This window comes from Hemitrygon akajei, unplaced genomic scaffold (assembly GCF_048418815.1).
Source record: "Hemitrygon akajei unplaced genomic scaffold, sHemAka1.3 Scf000063, whole genome shotgun sequence".
NCBI lineage: Eukaryota > Metazoa > Chordata > Chondrichthyes > Myliobatiformes > Dasyatidae > Hemitrygon > Hemitrygon akajei.
In genome coordinates, this window is record NW_027331949.1 from 2,730,063 (window position 1) to 2,749,040 (window position 18,978).

The window sequence follows — 18,978 nt, forward strand, 5'->3', positions numbered from 1 at the left end:
TGACTAACCTGTGTCTACTGTGAAACATTGTAATCAGTATTTGTAAGTACGTGACTGTTAAGGCCAAAGGCAAGTAGGGATAGATAGGATGATGGAATATCGCTTTCCTCATTGAGTGAAGCTTCACTCAAGGAGCTTGATATAATGCAAAACCTGAGACACAGTTGTTCACTCATTCCACCGGGCCCAAGAGAAAACTTCCAAACCCATGAGCTCGACCAAAGGCAGCAAAAGTATGGAGAGACAGGCTGGGATTTGTCTTCAAAGCCACACACCATCGATCAAGGATCTCTCTCCTACCCCATACGTCAGAGGCTGCAGCAGTTCAAGGCAACGGCTCACCACCAGCTTCTTATGGATAAATACAGATGGATGATTAGCTGCTGGATCAACCTTCAATGCCCCATCCCTTCAAAACACATCAAAAGTTTCCAGTCCCCAGTGTACCTGTGCCTGCAACTCAGTTTCTGGTAATAGTGCGGGGAAAATGATTTCATTAATACCAGATCATCTCCATTTATCCCAAAAATCACATTACAGTCAAAACCGGCTCCAACAATGGCTCTTGTGGAAGCTCAGGCATCCAGTTAAATTAACAATCCTTCACCACTTCCCTGCTTTCTGTGGCCAGGGTAATTCTGATTTCAAACCACCAAGTCACTGACATAAAGAGAGGCCATTGAAACCTTCTGAATGTTGAAAGGACGAGACAGGGTGGATGTGGAGAGGATGTTTCCTGTGGCGGGGATATCCAGAACTAGAGGACACAACCTCCAAATTGAGCATCGACCTTTTAGAACAGAGGCAAGGAGTTTTATTAGCCGCAGAATAGCAAATCTGTGGAACGCACTGCCACAGACTGCGGGAGAGGCCATATGTCCGTGGGTATATTACAGGCAGCAGTTCATAGTTTCATGACTGGTCAGGGCATCAAAGGATATGGGGTTGAGTGGGATCCGGGATCAGCCATGATAGAATGGCGGAGCAGACTCGATGGGCTGAATGGCATAATTCTGCTCCTATGTCTTATGGAGCTATGGTCAATTAAGAGGAAGTTGCCGACAGAGGGATACCTACAGATAAATTGAGTTAGGCATTGTCAGGTGGTTGCATGAGGTTATTGATCATGTGGATAATCAGAGGCTTTTTCCTAGGACTGAAATGGCTAACACATGGGGACATACTTTTAACATGTTTGGGAGTAGGTACAGAGGGGATGTCAGAGGTAACTTTTTCCACACAGAGAGTGGTGGGTGTGTGGAATACACTACGAGCAACTCTGGTGGAAGCAGATACAATAGGGACTCTCAGACAGGTACATGGAGCTTAGAAAAGTAATGGGCTATGCAGTAGGTTAATCCTAGGCAGTTTCTGGCGTAGGTTACATGGTCAGCACAACATTGTGGGCCGCAGGTCCTGTAATGTGCTGTAGATTTCTATGTTCTACTTTATCCAGAGAGGAAAGACAGGAAAAAGGATCAAATTTATCAACATTTTTAGAATTGAAATATACCTGGGAGCCGATGGGACTGTTAATAGAGATTCTGTCAACAACCCAGGTTCAATCCTGAACTCTACCGTCCTCTGTGTGCGCGGTTTGCAACTCTCTCGGTGACTCCATAGGCATCGAGAGGTTGTTTCCTCCCATATTCCAAAATCTGGGGGGATTGTTGAGTTACGGTAATTGGCCACAGCAAATTGCTGCCAGTGTATACGTGAGTGGGAGGATGAGATGACAGGGAAAATCATCACCACACATGAGAATAAAACTGGTCTGGGGACAGTAGGTGTAGATGTGATTCTGTGGCCCTGAGAAAACATTTCTCCTCAGTGGTATTTCACAGTGACGAGCAATAGTTCAGAACAAACATTCCCAGATCTACAGCAGGTTAGAAGGAATTTTGTCTTTGATGATCACGACTAGTTGGAATTGCCCACCCAGAAGGGAAAAAATCCTCCATACCTCTGTTCTAAAGGGTCACCCTTCAATTTTGAGGCTGTGCCCTGTAGTTCTGGAAGTCCCGTCTCCGTATCCACCCTATCTCGTTCTTTCAACATTTAGTAGGTTTCAATGAGATCTGTTCCGTTTCCCTCTCCCACATGCAAAACCCACCCCTACTACGTTCTGCCACCCACGATATGTCATGAATTGCACTTTGCTGCTTCACTCTTCTCCATATTCCAACAAGGCATCCCACTCTTTCACCCCATTCTCACCACCAGTCTCCCCCCATCACTTTATTCACCTCCATCTTGGTCGAGACCTAATGACTCCTTGTTTAATGAACCTCTGACGTGACAGCTGGTCGCCTCACACAGGTTGGTTCCATGACTCTCGACCGAGTCTCCGACCCCAGAGCCTCTGGGGTGTTCCTGTTCCCTTTCCTCTTCAGTGATATCACATTCCATTGGGTCACAGCCCTCAACATAGCCCTCCACTGATATTGGGACTCCCGAGGTCTGATCATTTTCCCGTGATGAGTCCAATAGCAGATGTCCCTTCAATTTCTCTTTCCGTTTCGCAGTGCGTTTCCCACCTATGAAAAAAAAATCACATCACAAATTGGTGTTTAGAGCAGGCCAATTCAGAACGGAGCACACCAGTTTCAGAATGAGTGGCTGCAACATTTTTGAGTTAGTCGACTTTCAAGGGGGACTGTCAACTCACCACTTGTCTGGATAAGCAGGTGACTGCTCACACCCAGTTACAGAGAACACAGCAGGACTGGTAGAGCTGTGTTCTTTACAAATTACACTGCATCTGACCAGGGGAAATTTCTGACACTACTGCAGAGGATTGCGATACAGAGCCTTTAAAAAGTATTCACACCCCCCCCCCCACCCCCGACGGAAGTTTTCATGTTTTATTGTTTCAAAATTCATTTCGATCACTTTGTAGAAATCTGTTTTCACTTTGACACGAGTCGCTTTCTGTTGATCTGTGTCAGAAAAAGCCAAATTAAATCCACTGTGATTCTGTTTGTAACACAATAAAACATGAAAACTTCCAAGGGGGGAGTGAATGATTTTCACAGGCACTCTTTATAGCCATTAACCTCCACAAAGGAAAATATTCCCTGATCACACATTGTCTGAATATTAGGACCTACCCTTCTCATGACACAGAAACAAGGTTGAATAGATTTTTGCAAAGTTGGGGAATTAAGGATAATGGGGAAAAGGCAGGGAGGTGGAGTTGAGTCCATGGCCAGATCAGCCATGATCTTATTGAACAGTGGAGCAGGCTTGATGGGCCAGATGGCTGACTCCTGCTGGTTCTTATGCTCTTCTGTCCATGACACATGCTGCACAAACCAATCATGTGAATCCCAGCCCATCGCCTCAAACCAATCTCCCGGCACACACACAATACGATTCCAGAGACCGACACACTCCAGCTCAGACATCTTCTGATTCCCAGGACCCATCCTCCCAGGGACACAGTCTGCCCATCCTCTGGACCTACGTTCCCCATGTCAAAATCTCTGATCCTCAGTGCAGATGGAACTGAGTGGAAATGTCACTGAAATAGATAAAATAATGATGGTGGGAGGAGAGAGATAATGAAAATAAATTTTCCCCTTGGCAGAGGTGTCTAGAATGACAGGGTGTTTAAGGTGAGGAGCAGGGAAACTCGGGAGTGATTGTACCCTGCCACACACTACCCCAAGAGGCAGGTCCTCTCAATATTTTCAAAGCATCGGGATGAGGATTAAAATTGGAATGTAGGCCAGGCTAAAGACCAAAGTGTGGTAAATGTATCAGTACAGATTGACTGGTGGTTGGCAAAGGCGATTGTCTACATGGTATGACCCGTCACGGGACCGAGCTCATGCACCACATAACACTCAGTTCAAAAACATTCACTGCAGTCGACCATATTCACCCTCTGGCCAACCCTGTTGTACCTCACTCTGGTCCGGAAAGGTGTGAGCTCTCGGGCTGGTGCTTGGCAACTTGCCTGGCAAATGGAGAAAGTTCTGTGATTTTCCCCTTTCACTTTGCTTTCTGTTTACAATATTGTGTCTGTCATGTCAGAATCAGTTATAACTCCTGTGCTTGGAGCACTGTTCACTGTTCCGCATGTCGCAGCTTGAATTGTCTTGCTGAGTCTATGGAGAAGCAAACTCTGCTCACAAGATCACGTCTGCCCTGCTTTTCACATTTACAATGTGCTGTATGTATCCTGATTGAAGTATTTCTCACATTCAACCCCTCAGACTGAATGGCCTTCTCCTTTCCCTCGTACATCCCTTGAGTAGACTGCATTTCCTAGAGACAGACAACCCCATCAAGATGGCTCCCGTTTCACCATCGCTGACCCGCTCAGTGTCACAGTCCACTGTGTGTCCTCCTGCTGCTCGCTCGCTCCATTCATCTGGTTCTCTTTCTGCTCAATCGGTCTTTATGTAAGTGAAAAGTAACGTCAGTGGTGTCTGACACAGCTCCTTCACCCCTCCACACTAGCCCTGTGGATGTCACCTCTCTGAGAACAGCTCCAGCCCTCTTCTCTCTTCCTTTGTGTAACCCGGCTGTTTGCAATATATCCAGACCCTGCAGGACAGTCACACTTTCCAGAACCTGCACAAACCTCTGTGTTGCCTTGATGTTAAGGTCCCTGAGCCTCCGCTCCAGCTGGTGCATTCAGACTTCATGGTGACAGGCGTTCTACAGTCCTGGGGGGCTGTGTAAAACAACAGAAACAGGAGCAAAAGACAGTCAGCCACATGAGAAGGAAAACATTGCCTTGTGAGGACCCACACAGTCGGATACAATGTGCTGGGCTTTAAATTCTGCCCTGTGTTCGTTTAGGAAGAGAGACAACCAACACCGGAATATTACAAAACTTGGCTTAAATGCAGAACCGTAACTGGCACAGCGAATACAAGTATCGCTGGAGAAGGCGCGTTCTGCCCTCCCCTTTCTTCTGCTCTTGTTTATATCCTTTTTCCCTTAGCCCAACCCCCCGCTACACATATTTGATAATGCTGAACTTTGTTATACATATTTGGTAAAATTGGACACTTTTGTCCTTCTCATTGGTCTGATGCCATTCTTTCACGAGTTCCCTGTTTTACTGAATCACGTGACACTAGCAGTTTCGAAACAAAGGAATCCTTTGTTTCGCTCCCTCCCTTGTAGTCCTGTCTTCTAATATCACGCGAGCCACTCCTGACCTGAACTGGCAGTCGCAAATTAACCCTAACAAATGGGACAGATGATCTCCAGGCTCTGTCCATCCCAGATCAAACACTGTCCAAACATGAATCCATCTTGGACCGGGACCCTGCACTTCCTCCTAGCGCATCCACAGAATCCCCAACGGGGACCTGGACTTTTCTCAGCCCTATACACTGCTGCGAGTCAGCCCTGGAGAATCCTACAATCCCCCTTCACAAATTAAGGGAAACATCCAGCGTCTCTAAAGGAGCAGGGTTGAACCCTCTTCGTGTCACAGACCGGGGCCTCCCCTTTCTGCCGGATCCTCCTAGTCCCACCCTCCCTGGCTCACACAATTCCCGAGCCTTGAGGCAGTCAGGCGACGCTTCAGGAGAGACATAATTATGCCCCTCCCACATTGAGGGCCCTTTTTTCCCAGAATAAGGTTTCCCTTCTTCCCAACAGGCAAGAAGGAATTTTGTCTTTGAGGGCTATGGCTTTCTGTAACTTTCTACCCCGGAGCTGTTGACATGGATTTGCAAAGTATATTCTTTCCAGTCCTTGCCCAACTCTGGAATTAGCAAACAACCGACTGGGCTTGAGGCCAGAATGAGAAATCTGCAGTGAAGGCACGACCAGGACAATCAGCATTGTCCGGACTGGCAAACAGATCGAGGGTGCCGCTCATTTTCAACATTCTCTTTCTCTCCCCAGCACAATGGCCGTCGGTGGCCTCGCTATAAAATGTACTGCAGTTGCTTACATTGTCTTTCACGGAAACACTTGCCTCTTCCCCCTCTAACCTCGTCTATTCTGATGACACTTGCACCAAGCAGAAGATATAGGATGAACAATCATCGGTGGCTATGTAGCCACCAGCTCACAGCCTGGAAGCATTCTCTGCCTGGGTGAAATATTTCCTCTGATGCACATCCCGGAAAACCTCTACCACACTGGTGCCACATTTCCTCCAGAACACATGATCCAGGCAGTCACACTTCCTCAGAGAAACGTCAGGAATACTGCGAACCATTACTACACACCCAGCTCCCACCTGCCCCACAGCCACTCCTTGCTCTTGCCCCAAATTCACTTGCCCCAAAGTGAACTGTACTCATTTCAACCACCAATTCCAGCCTCCTCTGCGACCCCCTAACCCAACAAGGCGGCGTCTCAGTCGAGGCTTGACAGTCCCCTGTTTAATGAACATCTGACGTGATAAATCATCGCCTCGGATGGGTCACATCCATGGCCCTGATCCGAGTCCTTTACCACTGGAGTGAGTTTGCTCTGTGCTGGATCACATTTTGTCGGGACACTACCCTCCAGCCTTTCTTTAGTATCAAGGCTCCCATGTTCTCACCATCTTCCCATGATGAGCCAAATTGCAGATTCCCTTCAGCTAATCCATATTCCATAGATTTCGTAGATTCCATAGCATTCCATAGATCCACAACTCTCTGGGTGAAAAAGTTTTTCCTGAACTCTGTTCTAAATGGCCTACCCCTTATTCTTAAACTGTGGCCTCTGGTTCCGGACTTCCCCAACATCGGGAACATGTTTCCTGCCTCTAGCGTGTCCAATCCTTTCATAATCATATATGTTTCAATCAGATCCCCTCTCATCCTTCTAAATTCCAGTGTATACAAGCCCAGTCGCTCCAATCTTTCAACATATGAAAGTCCCACCATCCTGGGAATCAACCTCGTGAACCTACGCTGCACTCCCTCAATAACATGAATGTCCTTCCTCAAATTTGGAGACCAAAACTGAACACAATACTCCAGGTGTGGTCTCACCCGGGTCCTGTACAACTGCAGAAGGACCTCTTTGCTCCTATACTCAACTTCCCTTGTTATGAAGGCCAACAGGCCATTAGCTTTTTTCACTGCCTGCTGTACCTGCATGCTTACTTTCAGCGACTAATGTACAAGAACACCTAGATTTCGTTGTACTTCCCCTTTTCCTAACGACACCAGTCAGATAGTAATCTGCCTTCCTGTTCTTGCCACCAAAGTGAATAACCTCACATTTATCCACATTAAACTGCATCTGCCATACATTTGCCCACTCACCCAGCGTGTCCAAGCCACCCTGCATTCTCCTAACATCCTCCTCATATTTCACACTGCCACCCAGTTTTGTGTTGTCTGCAAATTTGCTAATGTTACTTTTAATTCATTCATCTAAATCATTAATGTATATTGTAAAAAGCTGCGGACCCAGCACTGAGCCTTGTGGTACCCCACTAGTCACTGCCTGCCATTCTGAAAAGGACTCGTTAATCCCTACTCTTTGTTTCCTGTCTGCCAACCAATTTTCTATCCATGTCAGTACCCTACCCCAATACCATGTGCTCTAATTTTGCCCACTAATCTCCTATGTGTGACCTTATCAAAGGCTTTCCGAAAGTCCAGGTTCAGGAATTCCTCCTGAATTCCTCCCAGTTTCATAATTATATCCTCAAAAAATTCCAGAATATTAGTCAAGCATAAATCCTCTTCATAAATCCAAGCTGGCTCGGACCAATCCTGTCACTGCTATCCAAATGCGCTGTTATTTCATCTTTTATAATTGACTCCAGCATCTTCCCCACCACTGATGTCAGGCTAACATCAGGCTATAATTCCCTGTTTTCTCTCTCCCTCCTTTCTTAAAAAGTGGGATAACATTAGCTACCCTCCAATCCTCAGGAACAGATCCTGAATCTATAGAACATTGGAAAACTTCCAACGTGTCCACGATTTCTAAGTCACCTCCTTAAGTACCCTGAGATGCAGACCATCAGGCCCTGGGGATTTATCAGCCTTCAGTCCCATTAGTCTACCCCACACCATTTTCTGCCTAATGTGAATTACCTTCAGTTCTTCCGTTACCCTAGGTCCTCTGGCCGCTATTACATTTGGGAGATTGTTTGTGTCTTCCCTAGTGAAGACAGATCCAAAGTACCTGTTCAACTCGTCTGCCATTTCCTTGTTCCCCATAATAAATTCACCCATTTCTGTCTTCAAGGGCCCAACTTCGGTCTTAACTAATATTTTCCTCTTCACATACCTAAAGAAGCTTTTGCCATCGTCCTTTATATTCTTGGCTAGCTTCTATCCTCCTTTATATCATCCTTACGATAACCACTGTCCCTCACCCCTTCTGAATCATCCTGAGTATAGCTACTCTCCGTCACCACTCCTGATTTTTCCTGCCTGTAACTACTGTTCCTCTCCCCTCCTGAACTGTCTTGACTTTAACGACTGTCCATCGCCCCTCCAGAATCATCCAGACTGTAGCTACTGTCTCTCGCCCCTCCTGAGTTTTCCTGACAGTCACTAATATCCTGAATCATCCTCACTGTACCTGCTGTTCTCACCCCTCCTGAATCATCCTGCCTGTAACCACTGTTCCTGTCACCTCCTGAATCATCCTGACTGTAATTACTGTCCCTCACCCCTCCTGAATCATCCTGACTGTAACTACTGTCCCTCAGACATCCTGAATTGTACTGACTGTTTCTACTGTCCCATACCCCTGCTGAATTTTCCTGACAGTAACTACAATGCTGAATTTTCCTCACTGTAACTATTGCCCCACACAGCTCCTGAATCGTCCTGACTGAAACTACTGTCCCTCACTCCTTCTGAATCATCCTGACTGCAGTTACTCTGACTCACCCCTCCTGAATCGTCCCCACTGTAACAACTGTCCCTCAACCCTCCTGAAAGTAATTACTGGGCCTTGCCCCTCCAGAATTGTCCTGACTGTAACTACGGTCCCTCACCCCTCCTGAATTGTCCTGACAGTAACTGATGTCCCTCGCCCTTTCTGAATCATCCCAACAGTATGCGCTGTCCCTCACCACTCCTGAATCGTCCTCACTGTGACTACTGTCCCTCACCCCTCCAGAATCGTCCTTACTGTATGTACTGTCCCTCAGACCTTCTGTATCGTCCTGACTCTAACAACTGTCCTTCACCCCTCCTGAAATTAACTACTTACCCTAACCTCACCTGAATTGTCTTGACTGTAACTGTCCCTAACTCATGAATTATCCTGACTGTAACTACAGACCTTCAACCCTCCAAAATCGTCCTGACTGTAACTACAGTCCCTCACCCCTCCTGAATTGTCCTGACTCTGACTACAGTCCCTTGCCCCTCCAGAATCATCCTTACTATAACTACTAACACATGCCCCTCTTATATGATCCTAGCCGTAGCAACTGTCAGCCACCCTGAATTGTCCTGACTGTAACCACTGTCCCTCGCCCCTCTTGAATCATAATACTGTCCCTTGGCCCTCCTGACAGTAACTACTGTCCCTCACCCCTCCTGAACAGTCTTGACTTTAAAGACTGTCCATCGCCCCTCCTGAATCATCCAGACTGTAGCTACTGTCTCTCGCCCCTCCTGAGTTTTCCTGACAGTCACTAATATCCTGAATCGTCCTCACTGTACCTTCTGTTCTCACCTCTCCTGAATCATCCAGCCTGTAACTACTGTCCCTCACCCCACCTCACTCGTCCTGACTGTAACTACTGTCCCTCAGACATCCTGAATTGTACTGACTGTTTCTACTGTCCCATACCCCTGCTGAATTTTCCTGACAGTAACTACAATGCTGAATTTTCCTCACTGTAACTATTGCCCCACACAGCTCCTGAATCGTCCTGACTGAAACTACTGTCCCTCGCCCTTCCTGAATCAACCGGACAGTATCTGCTGTACCTCACCACCTAATGAATTGTCCTCACACTATCTGCTGTCCCTCACACCTTCAAAATCATCACAGACTGTAACTACTGTCCCTCACCCCTCCTGAGTTTTCCTGACAGTAACTAATATCCTGAATCATCCTCCCTGTAATCATTCTGACTGTACCTGCAGTTCTCACCCTTCCTCAATCATCCTGACTCTAACTACTGTCCCTCACCCCTCCTGAGTTTTCCTGACAGTAACTAATATCCTGAATCATCCTCCCAGTAATCATTCTGACTGTACCTGCAGTTCTCACCCTTCTTCAATCATCCTGACTCTAACTACTGTCCCTCACTTCTCCTGGAGTGTCCCGACTGTAACTACTGTCCCTCGCCCCTCCTGAAATGTCTTAACTGTAACTACTGTCCCTCGCCCCTCCTGAATTTCCATGACAATAAATATTATCTTGAATTGTCCTCACTGTAACTGTCCCTGACACCTCCTGAATCATCCTGATTGTCCCTGCTGTTCTCTCCCCTCCTGAATCATCCTGACAGTCCGTGCTGTTCCCACCCCTCCTGAATCAACCTGACTGTAACAACTGTCCCTCACCCCTCCTGAAATGTCCTAACTGTAACTCCTGTCCCTCGCCACTCCTGAATTTCAATGAATATAAATATGATCCTGAATTCTCCACACTGTAACTGTCCCTAACACCTCCTGAATCATCCTGACTGTCCCTGCTGTTCTCACCCCTCCTGAAACGTCCTGACCGTAACTACTGTCCCTAACCCCTCCTGAATTGTCCTGAGAGTAACTGCTGTCGTTGGCCCTGAATTGCCCTGAGTATAATAACTGTCGCTCACCCCTACTGAATCACCCTGCCTGTAATTACAGTCCCTCTCACTGAATCGTGTGTGTGTAATTGCTGTCAATCGCCCCTCCTGAAAAATCCTGACAGTAAAAATCCTGTCCATCGCGCTTCCTGATTTATCCTGAATGTAACTACAGCTCCTCAACACTAATGAATCGTCCTGGCTGTCCCTACAGTCCCTCAGCCCTCCTGGATCATCCTAACTGTAATTACTGTCCCTCGACCCTCCTCAATCATCCGGACTGTAGCTACTGTCCCTCACCCCTCATGAATCAACCTGATTGTAACTACAGTCACTCACCCCTCCAAAATTAACACAACTGCAACTACCGTCCCTCGGCCCTACTGAATTGTCCTCACTTTATCTACTGTTCTCACACATCCTGAATCGTTCTGACTGTGATTACTGTCCCTCGCCCTTCCTGAATAGTCCTGATTGTAACTACTGTCCCCAGCTCCAGAATCATCCAGACGATGAGTACTGACCCTCGCCCCTCCTGAATTTTCCTGACAGTAACTACTATCCTGAATCATCCTCACTGTAACAACAGTCCATTGCCCCTCCTGAATCGTCCGAGTATAGCTACTCTACATCACCACTCCTGATTCTTCCTGACAGTAACTACTGTCCCTCTCCCCTCCTGAACTGTCTTGACTTTAACGACTGTCCATCGCCCCTCCTGAATCATCCAGATTGTAGCTACTGTCTCTCGACCCTCCTGAGTTTACCTGACAGTCACTAATATCCTGAATCATCCTCACTGTACCTGCTGTTCTCACCCCTCCTGAATCATCCAGCCTGTAACCACTGTTCCTGTCACCTCCTGAATCATCCTGACTGTAATTACTGTCCCTCACCCCTCCTGAATCATCCTGACTGTAACTACTGTCCCTCAGACATCCAGAATTATACTGTTTCTACTGTCCCATACCCCAGCTGAATTTTCCTGACAGTAACTACAATGCTGAATTTTCCTCACTGTAACTATTGCCCCACACAGCTCCTGAATCGTCCTGACTGAAACTACTGTCCCTCGCCCTTCCTGAATCAACCGGACAGTATCTGCTGTCCCTCACCCCCTAATGAATTGTCCTCACACTATCTGCTGTCCCTCACACCTTCAAAATCATCACAGACTGTAACTACTGTCCCTCACCCCTCCTGAGTTTTCCTGACAGTAACTAATATCCTGAATCATCCTCCCAGTAGTCATTCTAACAGTACCTGCAGTTATCACCCTTCTTCAATCATCCTGACTCTAACTACTGTCCCTCACCACTCCTGGAGTGACCCGACTGTAACTACTGTCCCTCGCCCCTCCTGAAATGTCCTAACTGTAACTCCTGTCCCTTGCCTCTCCTGAATTTTCATGACTATAAATACGATCCTGAATTGTCCTCACTGTAACTGTCCCTGACACCTCCTGAATCATCCTGACAGTCCCTGCTGTTCTCACCCCTCCTGAATCATCCTGACTGTAACTACTGTCCCCAACCTCTCTAAATTGTCCTGACTGTAACTACTGTCCCTCGCCCATCCTGAAATGTCCTAACTGTAACTACTGTCCCTCACCCCTCCAGAATAATCTTGACTGAAACTACAGTACTTCACCCCTCATGGTTTACCCTGACTGTAACTCCTGTACCTCGCCCCTCCTGAATTTCCATGACAATAAATATTATCTTTAATTGTCCTCACTGTAACTGTCCCTGACACCTCCTGAATCATCCTGACTGTCCCTGCTGTTCTCACCCCTCCTGAATCAACCTGACTGTAACTACTGTCCCTCGCCCCTCCTGAAATGTCCTAACTGTAACTCCTGTCCCTCACACCACCAGAATCATCTTGACTGTAACTACAGTCCGTCACCCCTCATGGATTACCCTGACTGCAACTCCAGTCCCTGGCCCCTCCTGAATTTTCATGAATATAAATATGATCCTGAATTGTCCTCATTGTAACTGTCCCTGTCACCTCCTGAATCATCCTGACTGTCGCTGCTGTTCTCACCCCTCCTGAAACGTCCTGACCGTAACTACTGTCCCTAACACCTCCTGAATTGTCCTGAGAGTAACTGCTGTCGTTGGCCCTGAATTGCGCTGAGTATAACGAATGTCGCTCACCCCTACTGAATCACCCTGCCTGTAATTACTATCCCTCTCACAGAATCGTCTGTGTAATTGCTGTCAATCGCCCCACCTGAATCAACCTGACTGAAACTACTGTCCCTAATCTCTCCTGAATCATCCTGATTGTCCCTGCTGTTCTCGCCCCTCCTGAATCATCCTGACAGTAACTACTGTCCCTAATCCCTCCTGAATCGTCCTCAATGTGACTACTGTCCCTCACCCCTCCTGAAAAATCCTGACAGTAAAAATCCTGTCCATCGCGCTTCCTGATTTATCCTGAATGTAACTACAGCTCCTCAACACTAATGAATCGTACTGGCTGTCCCTACAGTCTCTCAGCCCTCCTGGATCATCCTAACTGTAATTACTGTCCCTCGATCCTCCTCAATCATCCGGACTGTAGCTACTGTCCCTCACCCCTCATGAATCATCCTGATTGTAACTACAGTCACTCACCCCTCCAAAATTAACACTACTGTAACTACCGTCCCTCGGCCCTACTGAATTGTCCTCACTTTATCTACTGTTCTCACACATCCTGAATCATCCAGACTATGAGTACTGACACTCGCCCCTCCTGAATTTTCCTGACAGTAACTACTATCCTGAATCATCCTCACTGTAACAACAGTCCATTGCCCCTCCTGAATCGACCAAGTATAGCTACTCTCCATCACCACTCCTGATTCTTACTGACAGTAACTACTGTCCCTCACCCCTCCTGAACTGTCTTGACTTTAACGACTGTCCATCGCCCCTCCTGAATCATCCAGACTGTAGCTACTGTCTCTCGACCCTCCCGAGTTTTCCTGAGTCACTAATATCCTGAATCGTCCTCACTGTACCTGCTGTTCTCACCCCTCCTGAATCATCCAGCCTGTAAATACTGTTCCTGACACCCCCTGAATCGTCCTGACTGAAACTACTGTCCCTCTCCCTTCCTGAAGCAACCGGACAGTTTCTGCTGTCCCTCACCCCCTAATGAATTGTCCTAACACTATCTGCTGTCCCTCACACCTTCAAAATCATCACAGACTGTAACTACTGTCCCTCACCCCTCCTGAGTTTTCCTGACAGTAACTAATATCCTGAATCATCCTACCAGTCATCATTCTGACAGTACCTGCAGTTCTCACACTTCCTCAATCATCCTGACCCTAACTACTGTCCCTCACCTCTCCAGGAGTGTCCCGACTGTAACTACTGTCCCTCGCCCCTCCTGAAATGTCCAAACTGTAACTACTGTCCCTCGCTCCTCCTGAATTTCCATGACAATAAATATTATCTTGAATTGTCCTCACTGTAACTGCTGTTCTCACCCCTCCTGAATCATCCAGCCTGTAACTACTGTTCCTGACACCTCCTGAATCATTCTGACTGTAACTACTGTCCCTCAGACATCCTGAATTGTACTGACTGTTTCTACTGTCCCAAACCCAGCCAAGATCTTAAAGCACAAACTAACGGAGATGGGAGTAGACTCTCACATGGTGGATTGGATAGTGGACTACTTGACAGATAGACCTCAGTATGTGCGGTTGGGAGACTGTAGGTCTGACACAGTGGTCAGCAGCACAGGAGCGCCACAGGGAACCGTACTCTCTCCGGTCCTGTTCACCCTGTACACATCTGACTTCCAATATAACTCGGAGTCCTGCCATGTGCAGAAGTTCGCTGATGACACGGCCATAGTGGGGTGTGTCAGGAATGGACAGGAGGAGGAGTATAGGAAACTGATACAGGACTTTGTGATATGGTGCAACTCAAACTACCTGCGTCTCAATTTCACCAAGACCAAGGAGATGGTGGTGGACTTTAGGAGATCTAGGCCTCATATGGAGCCAGTGATCATTAATGGAGAATGTGTGGAGCAGGTTAAGACCTACAAGTATCTGGGAGTACAGTTGGACGAGAAGCTAGACTGGACTGCCAACACAGATGCCTTGTGCAGGAAGGCACAGAGTCGACTGTACTTCCTTAGAAGGTTGGCGTCATTCAATGTCTGCAGTGAGATGCTGAAGATGTTCTATAGGTCAGTTGTTGAGAGCGCCCTCTTCTTTGTGGTGGCGTGTTGGGGAGGAAGCATTAAGAAGAAGGACGCCTCACGTCTTAATAAGCTGATAAGGAAGGCGGGCTCTGTCGTGGGCAAAGTACTGGAGAGTTTAACATCGGTAGCTGAGCGAAGGGCGCTGAGTAGGCTACGGTCAATTATGGAAAACCCTGAACATCCTCTACATAGCACCATCCAGAGACAGAGAAGCAGTTTCAGCGACAGGTTACTGTCGATGCAATGCTCCTCAGACAGGATGAAGAGGTCAATACTCCCCAATGCCATTAGGCTTTACAATTCAACTGCCAGGACTTAAGAACTTTTTTTAAAGCTATTATTAATGCTTTTTGAGTTAGTGATTTAGATGCATATCATATTATTACTGAGTTAAGTATTGTATGTAATGAGTTTTTGCTACAACAAGTGTATGGGACATTGGAAAAAAAATGTTGAATTTCCCCATGGGGATGAATAAAGTATCTATCTATCTATCTATCTATCTATCTACCCCAGCTGAATTTTCCTGACAGTAACTACAATGCTGAATTTTCCTCACTGTAACTATTGCCCCACACAGCTCCTGAATCGTCCTGACTGAAACTACTGTCCCTCGCCCTTCCTGAATCAACCGGACAGTATCTGCTGTCCTTCACCCCCTAATGAATTGTCCTCACACTATCTGCTGTCCCTCACACCTTCAAAATCATCACAGACTGTAAATACTGTCCCTCACCCCTACTGAGTTTTCCTGACAGTAACTAATATCCTGAATCATCCTCCCTGTAATCATTCTGACTGTACCTGCAGTTCTCACACTTCCTCAATCATCCTGACTCTAACTACTGTCCCTCACCTCTCCTGGAGTGTCCTAACTGTAACTACTGTCCCTCGCCCCTCCTGAAATGTCCTAACTGTAACTACTGTCCCTCGCCACTCCTGAATTTCAATGACAATAAATATTATCTTGAATTGTCCTCACTGTAACTGTCCCTGACACCTCCTGAATCATCCTGACAGTCCCTGCAGTTCTCACCCCTCCTGAATCACCCTAACTGTAACTACTGTCCCTCGCCCCTCCTGAAATGTCCTAACTGTAACTCCTGTCCCTCGCCCCTCCTGAATTTCCATGAATATAAATATGATCCTGAATTGTCCTCACTGTAACTGTCCCTGACACCTCCTGAATCATCCTGACTGTCCCTGCTGTTCTCACCCCTCCTGAATCAACCTGACCGTAACTACTGTCCCTAACCCCTCCTGAATTGTCCTGAGAGTAACTGCTGTCGTTGGCCCTGAATTGCCCTGAGTATAACGACTGTCGCTCACCCCTACTGAATCACCCTGCCTGTAATTACTGTCCCTCTCACTGAATCGTGTGTGTGTAATTGCTGTCAATCGCCCCTCCTGAATCATCCTGACTGTAACTACTGTCCCTCACCTCTCCTGGAGTGTCCTGACTGTAACTACTGTCCCTCACCCCTCCTGAATTGTCCTGAGAGTAACTGCTGTCGTTGGCCCTGTATTGCCCTGAGTATAACGACTGTCCCTCACCCCTCCTGAAATGTCCTAACTGTAACTCCTGTCCCTCGCCCCTCCTGAATTTCCATGAATATAAATATGATCCTGAATTGTCCTCACTGTAACTGTCCCTAACACCTCCTGAATCATCCTGACTGTCCCTGCTGTTCTCACCCCTCCTGAAATGTCCTGACCGTAACTACTGTCCCTAACCCCTCCTGAATTGTCCTGAGAGTAACTGCTGTCGTTGGCCCTGAATTGCCCTGAGTATAACGACTGTCGCTCACCCCTACTGAATCACCCTGCCTGTAATTACTGTCCCTCTCACTGAATCGTGTGTGTGTAATTGCTGTCAATCGCCCCTCCTGAATCATCCTGACTGTAACTACTGTCCCTCACCTCTCCTGGAGTGTCCCGACTGTAATTACTGTCCCTCACCCCTCCTGAAATGTCCTAACTGTAACTCCTGTCCCTCGCCCCTCCTGAATTTCCATGAATATAAATATGATCCTGAATTGTCCTCACTGTAACTGTCCCTGACACCTCCTGAATCATCCTGACAGTCCCTGCTGTTCTCACCCATCCTGAATCATCCTGACTGTAACTACTGTCCCTCGCCCCTCCTGAAATGTCCTAACTGTAACTCCTGTCCCTCGCCCCTCCTGAAATGTCCTAACTGTAACTCCTGTCCCTCACACCACCAGAATCATCTTGACTGTAACTACAGTCCGTCACCCCTCATGGATTACCCTGACTGCAACTCCAGTCCCTGGCCCCTCCTGAATTTTCATGAATATAAATATGATCCTGAATTGTCCTCATTGTAACTGTCCCTGTCACCTCCTGAATCATCCTGACTGTCGCTGCTGTTCTCACCCCTCCTGAAACGTCCTGACCGTAACTACTGTCCCTAACACCTCCTGAATTGTCCTGAGAGTAACTGCTGTCGTTGGCCCTGAATTGCGCTGAGTATAACGAATGTCGCTCACCCCTACTGAATCACCCTGCCTGTAATTACTATCCCTCTCACAGAATCGTCTGTGTAATTGCTGTCAATCGCCCCACCTGAATCAACCTGACTGAAACTACTGTCCCTAATCTCTCCTGAATCATCCTGATTGTCCCTGCTGTTCTCGCCCCTCCTGAATCATCCTGACAGTAACTACTGTCCCTAATCCCTCCTGAATCGTCCTCAATGTGACTACTGTCCCTCACCCCTCCTGAAAAATCCTGACAGTAAAAATCCTGTCCATCGCGCTTCCTGATTTATCCTGAATGTAACTACAGCTCCTCAACACTAATGAATCGTACTGGCTGTCCCTACAGTCTCTCAGCCCTCCTGGATCATCCTAACTGTAATTACTGTCCCTCGATCCTCCTCAATCATCCGGACTGTAGCTACTGTCCCTCACCCCTCCAAAATTAACACTACTGTAACTACCGTCCCTCGGCCCTACTGAATTGTCCTCACTTTATCTACTGTTCTCACACATCCTGAATCATCCAGACTATGAGTACTGACACTCGTCCCCCCTGAATTTTCCTGACAGTAACTACTATCCTGAATCATCCTCACTGTAACAACAGTCCATTGCCCCTCCTGAATCGTCCAATTATAGCTACTCTCCATCACCACTCCTGATTCTTACTGACAGTAACTACTGTCCCTCACCCCTCCTGAACTGTCTTGACTTTAACGACTGTCCATCGCCCCTCCTGAATCATCCAGACTGTAGCTACTGTCTCTCGACCCTCCCGAGTTTTCCTGAGTCACTAATATCCTGAATCGTCCTCACTGTACCTGCTGTTCTCACCCCTCCTGAATCATCCAGCCTGTAAATACTGTTCCTGACACCCCCTGAATCATCCAGCCTGTAACTACTGTCCCTCAGACATCCTGAATTGTACTGACTGTTTCTACTGTCCCATACCCCTGCTGAATTTTCCTGACAGTAACTACAATGCTGAATTTTCCTCACTGTAACTATTGCCCCACACAGCTCCTGAATCGTCCTGACTGAAACTACTGTCCATCTCCCTTCCTGAATCAACCGGACAGTTTCTGCTGTCCCTCACCCCCTAATGAATTGTCCTAACACTATCTGCTGTCCCTCACACCTTCAAAATCATCACAGACTGTAACTACTGTCCCTCACCCCTCCTGAGTTTTCCTGACAGTAACTAATATCCTGAATCATCCTACCAGTCATCATTCTGACAGTACCTGCAGTTCTCACCCTTCCTCAATCATCCTGACCCTAACTACTGTCCCTCACCTCTCCTGGAGTGTCCCGACTGTAACTACTGTCCCTCGCCCCTCCTGAAATGTCCAAACTGTAACTACTGTCCCTCGCTCCTCCTGAATTTCCATGACAATAAATATTATCTTGAATTGTCCTCACTGTAACTGTCCCTGACACCTCCTGAATCATCCTGACTGTCCCTGCTGTTATCACCCCTCCTGAATTATCCTGACTGTAACTACTGTCCCTCACCCCTCCTGAAATGTCCTAACTGTAACTCCTGTCCCTCGCCCCTCCTGAATTTCCATGAATATA

At 47.3% G+C, this 18,978-nt stretch overlaps 1 protein-coding gene across 2 annotated transcripts in view; it reads right to left on the reverse strand.

The window, feature by feature from the left end:
- Positions 1-18,978, reverse strand: part of LOC140721889 (NACHT, LRR and PYD domains-containing protein 6-like) — a 111,764-nt gene that overhangs the window by 25,522 nt on the left and 67,264 nt on the right. For both annotated transcript variants that reach the window (XM_073036717.1, XM_073036718.1), the window contains 2 exons: positions 4,592-4,684; positions 2,247-2,537 (listed from right to left, as the gene is read on the reverse strand). In XM_073036717.1, the coding sequence (XP_072892818.1) occupies positions 2,247-2,537; positions 4,592-4,684 (384 nt within the window). The remainder of the gene's footprint in view (positions 1-2,246; positions 2,538-4,591; positions 4,685-18,978) is intronic.